General features: G+C 36.8%; 1 protein-coding gene across 3 annotated transcripts; it reads right to left on the minus strand.

Moving 5' to 3' along the window:
* Positions 1-387: 387 nt before the first annotated feature.
* On the minus strand, positions 388-8,714 carry LOC132642066 (uncharacterized). 3 transcript variants are annotated; one of them, XM_060359323.1, is made up of 4 exons: positions 8,568-8,714; positions 6,089-6,923; positions 1,627-1,667; positions 388-1,530 (listed from the first exon to the last, which is right to left on the minus strand). In XM_060359323.1, the coding sequence occupies exons 2-4, from the start codon at positions 6,405-6,407 to the stop codon at positions 664-666; spliced, it is 1,227 nt and encodes a 408-aa protein (XP_060215306.1). In that variant the 5' UTR covers positions 6,408-6,923; positions 8,568-8,714; the 3' UTR covers positions 388-663. The 3 variants fall into 3 exon arrangements, with proteins under 3 accessions (XP_060215306.1, XP_060215307.1, XP_060215308.1); XM_060359324.1 differs by lacking the exon at positions 8,568-8,714 and adding an exon at positions 7,134-7,152; XM_060359325.1 differs by lacking the exon at positions 8,568-8,714 and adding an exon at positions 5,859-5,983 and having other exon boundaries at positions 6,089-6,225.
* Between the last annotated feature and the right edge of the window lie 668 nt (positions 8,715-9,382).

Consider the following 9,382-nt stretch of genomic DNA (forward strand, 5'->3'; position numbering starts at 1 on the left):
GTTATGTCGGTACAAGCACACATTTTTGTTGTAATAATAGATAGCGTCAAGCCCGTTTGCACGTATCACAATTCATCCTAAATTATTTCTTGATTAGACCAACCATTACCAGTTTGCACGTATCACAATTCATCCTAAATTATTTCTTGATTAGACCAACCATTACCAGAGTTCAATTGTTCATATGAGTAAATTTAATGGATTCAGCCACCTTGATGCAATGCAGCCAGCTATCAGTTAATGAAAAAGGATACAGTGAAATTACGCACAAAGCTGTTGGAACTCTAGCTAGAATTTCAGGGAAAATTTGCATACCGTACCACCTAAAAGTTTAGGTTTTACTACTTTTCAAGTAAACCATCCACGTGACGCACAAACGACAATCCGTTCGATGCCTACGACTTGCAAATCATGATTTCCATCATAGTAGGGAATACACATTCTTGTTCAATGATCAAGATCAGTTTTAAACATACACAAAGATGCAATTTGTTTGAAGCCTTCTAAGTACATATCCAATTTCAGCTACATTACATTTTACAACATGATTAAGCCACTAAAGATTCTAATTCAATAAACAGGAACAGCTTAAGATGATTAGGAGACCAACGACCAAAAGTCACGGAAATCAGCCTGCAATTTATATACAAAACTCCATTGTTGTTACTTCAGCCCCGAACCAGCTGATGCTTTTGAAGATCCCACCATTGCATGATCAACTGAACCAATAAATAGCTGTGATGAAAATGTATTAGTTTTTATTAACTTCCCTGGAAATTCCTTGCCAGAATTACCCTTCAAAGAAAGATTTTTCCTAATCCGGTTCTTGTTTAGAGAGAGCATAGTGCCATGAGATTGTGCTTGCAAAGCCCCTTCGACACAATCTCCAGAATGTGCACAGCCCCAAGGCTTGGATGGACCTTCTTCACTGAAAGTTTTAAGCCTAGGAAAGAACTTGGAAAAAACTCGCTGCTCTGGAGAAGAAGAACCCTCTTCAAGCTTGGCACAAAGGGGGCATGGAGGATCACTTTTACATGATTTTGGTGTAGCTTGCTCCAAACATTCAGCATGAAATACATGGCGACATGAAAGGACCCCAGCAACTGGCATATCTCCACTTCTCACAATTCGTCGGGAACTCCAAGGTGATCTTTGAGAAAGAAACCTCTCACACAACCCACACCTGAAACCATCTGAAGGGTTACAAGCTTTACTTAAGAAGTCAGATTGAAAAGATTCAGAAGCCTCTGTGAGGTCAAGACTGCCACTAGCACTACTCAACCGGTGTTTATCTCGTTGTGGCGTTGAGGCATCAAGTTCTAAAAAACCAGCTGACAGGCTGTCAATAGCTTCTCTTCTAGGTGTTGATGTATCAGTTGGAAATGACAGAGGATGTATGGGTTTAGACATAAAGAAACGGCGACTTGGGAAGCTACGATAAGATGAATGGGACTTGGTGATTGAATCACAGTCACTACTGTCAGATCGGGATGAAGTTGAGCCTCTGCTATCCCTCGCAATTGATGTTACCTATCAAGAAATTCATTGTCAAAAGAAAGTTGGACTTAAAGTTACAGACCTTCAGAAGAAAGTGGATAGTGGAGAAAGGCAAAGACAGATACATACCTCCATTGTGGGTGAAAATGAAAATGGCCTCGTGATTTCATCTACCAAGCAAAATATAAAGCAAAGTTATCAGTAAAAGAATAATATACAGAAATGTGGCATTCATAACAAAGCATTGGCTGAAACAGTGACAGAATTGATTCTTTAAGCATATCAACTTGCAACTTCAGGTTGTGCTCAACATGAAATGACCATAAATTTAGACATCGCCAAAGGGGAGACCATGCTCACCCAGAGTGTTTTACTCCATATAACTACACTGATAAAAGCATACTTCAATATCATGTTGAGATCGATTGGCTTTTCTATGTTAATATTGATAGCTCTCCTCTCTCTCTCTCTCTCTTTTATAATAACCGAGACAGAGATTGTGGATAATGAGTCTTCCTCTCTACCTTAATACCAAACTCGGGGATCTGTAATTGTCTTTTGAATCAACTTTTGGGTGTTCTAAGCGTATTATGACTTGCGAAATAGATTAAATGTCACTTGAGAATTCTTTTTATAAGTAAATATGTTACTTAGAGTTACCACCTTATTTGATGTAATGGTCTAACATCTCCCAAAGTTTCCAAGATTTCATCTCATCCTAACTTTGTCGGATACAATTTCCACATTTGTGCCACATAATCCACCCATCCTAATACTTCTTCCTTGTCAACATCCCTTATTCCTCTCCCAAGTATCAAATGCAATTGAAACTAATGGGATTTATCAAAATTAATCTCCCTCTCTCCCTCCCATGTATTGGCCATACAATAATGTTCAAAGGGATGATACTTTAAGAGTCACTTGAGGATAAAAGAAGAGAAGAAAGTTTATACAAACCAAGCAAAGAATCAACTAATTTTTGTGAGCCAAACAAACAATTGAGGCTGCAAGTAAGCCTGTTTGCTACTTAGAGCTTAAAGAAACCAGATGTTTATTGAAACCACAAAAGACCTATTTATTCTAGATTACAGCTTCGTAGGGGGGTCTCTTTAGTTAAGTCTCTGATTTTACACATATGATTATCATTCGGTTTGCTCCAAATCATCCATATACCACAATAAGGAGTAACTCCTAGACTCCTTCGCTGTGTATCTTCTCAATCAATGACCTTCAATTAGCAGATATATCAATTTCAAACAGAGTATAACTAGAAGCTAACAAATTTTAAGTTCACACTGCTTCAATATCAAGTTGACAGAGTTATAGTAAACTAGTTATCTAACACATTTTTGAGAGGTCTGATTAAGACTTATTTTACTAATGCCTCAAAAGCATATAAGAAATTATGATAAACAAATTTAGATTTTTCCTATAGCTCAAACTTTGTTTAGGTTTCATATAGAAACCTGGAGAAGAGTGTGTATACTGGAAGCCAGGAGAAAGAACTCAGACCAATTTTTTTATAAGTCCGGTGTCAGGACCATCTTGCGCACATCTAGACTAATTCCATGGGGTACGTACCCCCTCTGACCAACACAGGTGCCGGATAACTCCGTCACCCAAGACTTGGACAGATGGAAAAAAAAAACACGTGTTTTTGTTTTCACCGAGATTAGAACTTGAGACCTCATAGTTCACCTCACTGAAAAGCTCAACGTTCCATTCTTTCTTAATCATGTAAGATATATTCATTGATAAAAGAAAAGAAAAAAAAAAGGACCTCCATACACAATACGGCCACCTTTTTGTAGTTTATATACCAAACTATAGGATCTTAGGTAGAAAAAGAGGCGAAAAAATGCATCAAAAGGAATTGGCATCATTCACCAATTATGTGGTAGATGAGAATGGAAACTCAATTGTTCCCATGCAGGAAAAATCAAGAGCGCTGATCTTTATTTGCCTAAAACCCAACATCCAACCATCGTATTCGTCCTAATCCAGGAATAACAACAACAACAACCCAGTGAAATCCCACAACGTGGGGTCCGGGAAGGGTAGAGTGTACGCAGACCTTACTCCTACCAAGGTAGGACGGCTGTTTCCGAAAGACCCTCGGCTCAATAAAAAGCATAAAAAGAGGTCAGGTAAGGCCATGAAATTCAAAGCGATATGTAAATGAAAATAACGAAAGCGACTAAGCCAGGAATAGTAGGAGGAATTACTAGTACTCCTTCCATTTCAATTTATGTGAACCTATTTTACCGGGCATAGAAATGAAGACTTGTGAAACTTGTGGTCTCAAGCATGCCATAACATTTATGTGGCTATAAAAAAATTCACATTAAGGGTAAAATGGGAAGTTCAATATAAACCACTTCCAACTTTAGAAAGGAATCATTCTTTTTGGACTAAAAGGAAAATCGGGTCGCATAAATCGAAATGGAGAATTTAGCAATGGTATGAAAAATTGATAACAACGCTGAAGAGGAAGACTCACCCAGAACCAAATTGGTGATCACTACGGCCCTGCACCAGTGAGGCAACTTCTTCTTTCATCATGGTATCGAAAGATTCATTATGATACTAAATCGAGAAAAAGGAGAAGGAGAATCATTTGGAGGGAAGTTCGCAGACTTCATATGGAGCAAGGATAAAGTAGAAGCTTGCTATACTATTAAGGTCACCATAGAACTAGTCAAATCAAGAAGAATCTTCATAATGCGTTGGAATGTGCTAATAATGAAACTAGCCCAAATAAAATTCAAAAAATATAGAAGATTCAAATAGCCGGGCGTAATTGTTCTTGCATGTTGATGAGTCCAAAAGCAACATCTTGCATAATATTGTGCATAGAAAACAATTTCAGGAAACATATTGTGCTTAATAAGATAACAAGAATCAAGTTCTTTTATTATAAAAAAACTAGGGAACTCGCATAGCAAAAATCAAGTACTTAAAGTTTTAGTGCGTAAATATTGCAGGTAATCACTAACTTTGGGTTAAAAATGTCCAAACCAACACCATTCAATGACTCCATGAAAGAATCACAGTGGGGCGAACAAAAAACATTTGTCGTCCTAGAAAGAATGTCCAAGAATTCTGAAGTACGCTACTTTTCAACCTTTGCTTATTCATGTTATCCTTCTTGTACAAAAATGCACTAGTGTCAATTTGCCTGACCAAAAGACACAGTTCTCTCTTATTTTGTTAGAGAAACTTTTCCTTCTAACCGTGTATCCAATTATAACCTCAAACCCTGAATGACAAAGCTTATTATCCTCAAAATTTCAGATCAGCTAACACAAAATTGCTATCTTATTTCAGCATCAATTAGACATCATTTCAACAAATTACCAACATGTCCAACACTATTTTTATCCAACTATGACATTCTAACTATTATCTTTCTTCTTTTAATAACTATGGTGTCCAAACCAGCTTGCGCGCAACTAATTCCACGGGATACCCGCTACCTCCCATCAACAAGGCTCGGACATATGGGAAGAAAGCACCTAGTGTTTTTACCTCCGCAAGGTTTTGAACAGGAGACCTCATGATTCTCAATTCACTTCATTGATATCATCTTAAAGAAACCCAATTCCAATATCAGAGACAAATAATATTTTTTTCCCTTCAACTTTAACTAAGAAAGCCAGTTAATGAACTACACCAAAAAGCAACTAAAGAATACACAAAAGCTCATCCAGGATACCAAACTTAGTTTTGCACGAGCATTGCGCCTTTACATAGGTTACCCACCAATGGTTGAGCCCCATCTTATAGGCTCTACAATAGACAATTTGCTTACAAAGGTCCAGTCCTAGATACTGAAATATTCTAGAGGTGGATACTAATGCAGCGATGAGACTAGTCTTATTCGAGAACATGGTAACTGTTGAAAAAGAAAAAAATGAGGAAACATATCCCTTTGGTTTTCCTTTTGCCTTCTTAAGATTAACCACCTGAATGAGACCTGATATTAGCCTTTCCAACATCTGATGCTTTAGATTCATATATGAGCCTATTGTTCATCTTTCCAAAGTTGGGAGGTTGGACCAACTATCCTTGGAGCCACTTGCATCTCAGGAAATACTTTGAACCCCCTTCCATTTCCCTCTCCTTCACATATGGATCCTACAGCTACTCCCCTTCACCTTCACCTGGGCATAGCACTAGCCATGTACTGTAAATTTTAAGGCCTATAATACTCTACTAACAAGGCCTTCGGATCCACAGCCGCAGCAAGCAAACTGAGCCATCGCTTCCAAAAGGCATGCAGGAAGTTACATATGGGCTTAATTTACCTAATTCTAGATCTTTTTGCATTTTAGATCGACACCAAGTCAGTCCAAAATTACCTTGCATCACAGTGTCTCATAGAATATCCCCATGCAGGAGCAATACAGAATAGCACAAGCAGACAGATGAGAACCTTGTATCAAACTCCAGACAAATCACAAACTATCCACAAATAAGTATATACCTATATATGAAAACAAACAGTACATGAGTACGAGACTACAACCCAACTAAGCATCCTTGGAAGTTCAAGTCATATACCCAAAAAATGCAAAATCAGCATGCTTACCTCTCCTTGAAGTGTCATAATCATCAACGTTGATTTCTTGGATAGCTGGTGGAGTCCACTGTTGTGCCGGAGAGATGTCCGATGGACTGCTATAGTATGCACCAACACCATCTGATATGAGATATTGGTGATTGGCCAATTGGTTTCCCCTCACCCAACTTCTACTCTCTCTACTGTTTGACGAAGCAGAAGATCCATACAATTGAGCTCCATCATTAGAGCCAAAAGATAATGCTTCAGGTTGGAAGCGGAAATCCCATCTGGATGGTGCCGGCGAGAAGCTTGAATTAGTTCGCCAGTATGGCTCCTGTGGCCCCATGGACCATTCTCCGCTAGCTGCAGTGGACCCATGTGGCCTTGCAGCCACACAACAAAGGGACCCCGTCTTAGCTATGTTTTACAAGACTCACAAGTATTATGTTGGTGCTTGCTTCTATCAATTCTCAATTTTCAAAATAAAGGGGTAACTCTTGTAACTACTCCATTCAGTTTCCGCCACACAACAAAGGGACCCCAATTTAGCGATGCTTTTCAGTTCTCAATTTTCAATGTAAAAGAGGTAATTCTAGTAGCTCTTCCATTTCTACCAGTATCTAGCACCACGAGAGTGAATTTCTTTCTCGCTGCTTCGGACTACTTCACATGTCCTTATCAAATGCTCCTTTTATGTGCAAATACCAATTATATACAACAATTCCGTGAAAAGCGTACAAGCATGGCATGATTAGGTCACCAAGGTACTCAGACAAAGCTGAACTATACGGATGCAAGAAAATACCACATCCAGGAAGTGCTGATAACAGTACTATCCTTTGCTAGCTTGATAATCACCAATCTACATTCATGAGACGGAAAAAGTCAGGACACAGTAAAGAAGGTTACCAGCAGCAGTCAGAGTTAGAAGGCTGGATAAAAAGGAAAAACATTAAGTGCAACTAACATAGAAAACTAAATCTAAATAACACCAAGGTGCATAACATGAAAGCAATAAATGGCATAAAGAGTTGTTCTTTAAGGTGATGAACAAAGGCAGTGAAGCTTTGACCTGAGGAGCTAAATGGGTCCAATTCACATCGGACAGAAGTTAATTGTATTTGTTATATTCTTCTGATAATGTGAGTAACTTCCCAATTAAGATCCCCAAAATTGAAGTATCACTGCTCATAACTTTTTCTCTCCCTTACAATAGTGGGTTTTACACCGTCACTTTACTCAATTAATCAATAACTACACCTCAATCCCAAACTGGTCGAGGCCAGCCAAATCCTTCATACAATCCGGTCAATACAAGCCATTTCATCCATCACCTCACTCAAAAACAAATTGGAAAAATGAGATTCGAGAAGGAAAATACTAGTTTATTTGATCCTTAAGTCTCAGCAGTGAGATACACATTGACATACTGCACATAAAATTTCCTTTCTTTTTTCATTTTTCTTTCACAAGTAGCGCACACGAACATTAAACAGTAAACAATTTCATCTAAAGAAACACAATAATTATAAGTCCACCATGATAACCACAACTACATACAAAGCCAATGAAATGAAGAGTTAAGTAGAAGGGAACTACCAAAGCCACTCTAAACAAATATTATAACCTTATCAAAACATTATTATTATACTACCAATTATTAGAAACCCAATATAACTTTGAAACACCACATAGTAATAACCATGACCCAACTTCAAAAACACTTCAAAAACTAATCTTAATCCTCAAAAACCAGGGTGGGGAAAAAAAAAAGACACAATCTTTACCTTATCAAAACATTATTACTATACTACCAATTACTAGAAACTCAATATAAAATTTGAAACCCAACATAGTAATAACCAAGACCCAACTCAAAAAACACTTCAAAATCTGATGTTAATCCTCAAAAACCAAGGCAGGCCAAAAAAAGAGACACAATTTTTATCATTAAAGTACTAATTATTAGAAACACAATATAAATTTGAAACCCCACAGAGTAATAACCAAAACACAACTTCAAAAACACTTCAAGAACTGATCTTAATCCTCAAAAACCAAGGTGAGGAAAAAAAGACACAATTTTTACCTTATCAGAACATTATTATTATAGTACCAATTATTAGAAACCCAATATAAATTTGAAACCCCACACAGTAATAACCAAGACCCAACTCCAAAAACACTTCAAAAAGTAATCTTAATCATCAAAAACCAAGGAGGAAAAATACAATACACAATCTACCTGAAATGAAATTCCCAATTACTATTATACTATCAATTATTAGAATTACAAATTTGAAACCCCACACAGTAATAACCAAGACCCAACTCCAAAAACACTTCAAAAACTGATCTTAATCCTCAAAAATCAGGAACAAGAAAAAAAGACACAATTTTTATTACTACCCAAAACCCTGATATCAATAGTAGAGAAATGTATGCATGTAAGTGAAGAGTTGGAGATATAAATAGAGTAGTTAAAAGGGTGTTGAGTGAAGCTTACAAATGTTTGAATTATTGGTGCTGATTATTGGAATATTACAGAGGAGTGAAGACACTGAAAATGGATTTTCAAGGAATAAAAATGTCTGCTGTGCAAATGTGAATAAAAACCCTAACTTGTCGCTGATCCTGTATTATTTTATTTTATGTAATCGTTTTGCAATGGAATCCTTCATTTGTTGCTTTATTCATGTATGTCCTTAAACGGAGGTTTGGGTTAAAATTGTCCCTTATCTATGGGAGTATGTTCATTTTGGTCCCTCAAATATTACCTTGAGCATATTTGATCCCTTATCTATGGGAGTAGGTTCATTTTGGTCCCTAAAATATAAGGCTAAGCATATTTAATCCCTTAACTATGCTAAAGTGGGGCACTTTTGGTTCCCCAAATAGAACCCGTTTAAAAAGTAACGCTACTAAACCCATATGACACTCCCGTGACTCGTAAACGGCTAAACCCATTGGACAAAATGCAAAGCAGAGTAATGGCATTTCTTTAAAAAATGCAACTCATATAAGATATTAGCAAAGCAACTCATAATATTTGGATCATAGGGTTGGTAACTAACTCTTAAACGATAATCTGGCAGCACATTGGAAGCATGTGAATATAAAGTTATTTTTGTTAAATATGAAAAAAATTAAAATTCTTTTTAACAACTGTTATAATTGTTAAATATGAAAAAAAATCAAAATTCTTTTTAACTGTTATAAATTATCTTAATTGGTGGAACCACTTCAACTTTTTTCGGAAGCATGTCAATGTAAATTTTAATAAATTAGATAAAGTTTCTGCGTGTTTTAAAAAATCAGCTT

The sequence above is a fragment of the Lycium barbarum genome, chromosome 5 (genome assembly GCF_019175385.1).
Source record: "Lycium barbarum isolate Lr01 chromosome 5, ASM1917538v2, whole genome shotgun sequence".
NCBI classification, from domain to species: domain Eukaryota; kingdom Viridiplantae; phylum Streptophyta; class Magnoliopsida; order Solanales; family Solanaceae; genus Lycium; species Lycium barbarum.

Excerpts from the sequence above, each read along its gene's own strand:
- LOC132642066 (XM_060359323.1), bottom strand. The coding sequence starts at position 6,407 with ATGGGGCCACAGGAGCCATACTGGCGAACTAATTCAAGCTTCTCGCCG. Across the intron at positions 1,668-6,088 it reads TTATGACACTTCAAGGAGAG|ATGAAATCACGAGGCCATTT; the intron begins GTAAGCATGCTG and ends TTTGCTTGGTAG. Across the intron at positions 1,531-1,626 it reads CATTTTCACCCACAATGGAG|GTAACATCAATTGCGAGGGA; the intron begins GTATGTATCTGT and ends ATTTCTTGATAG.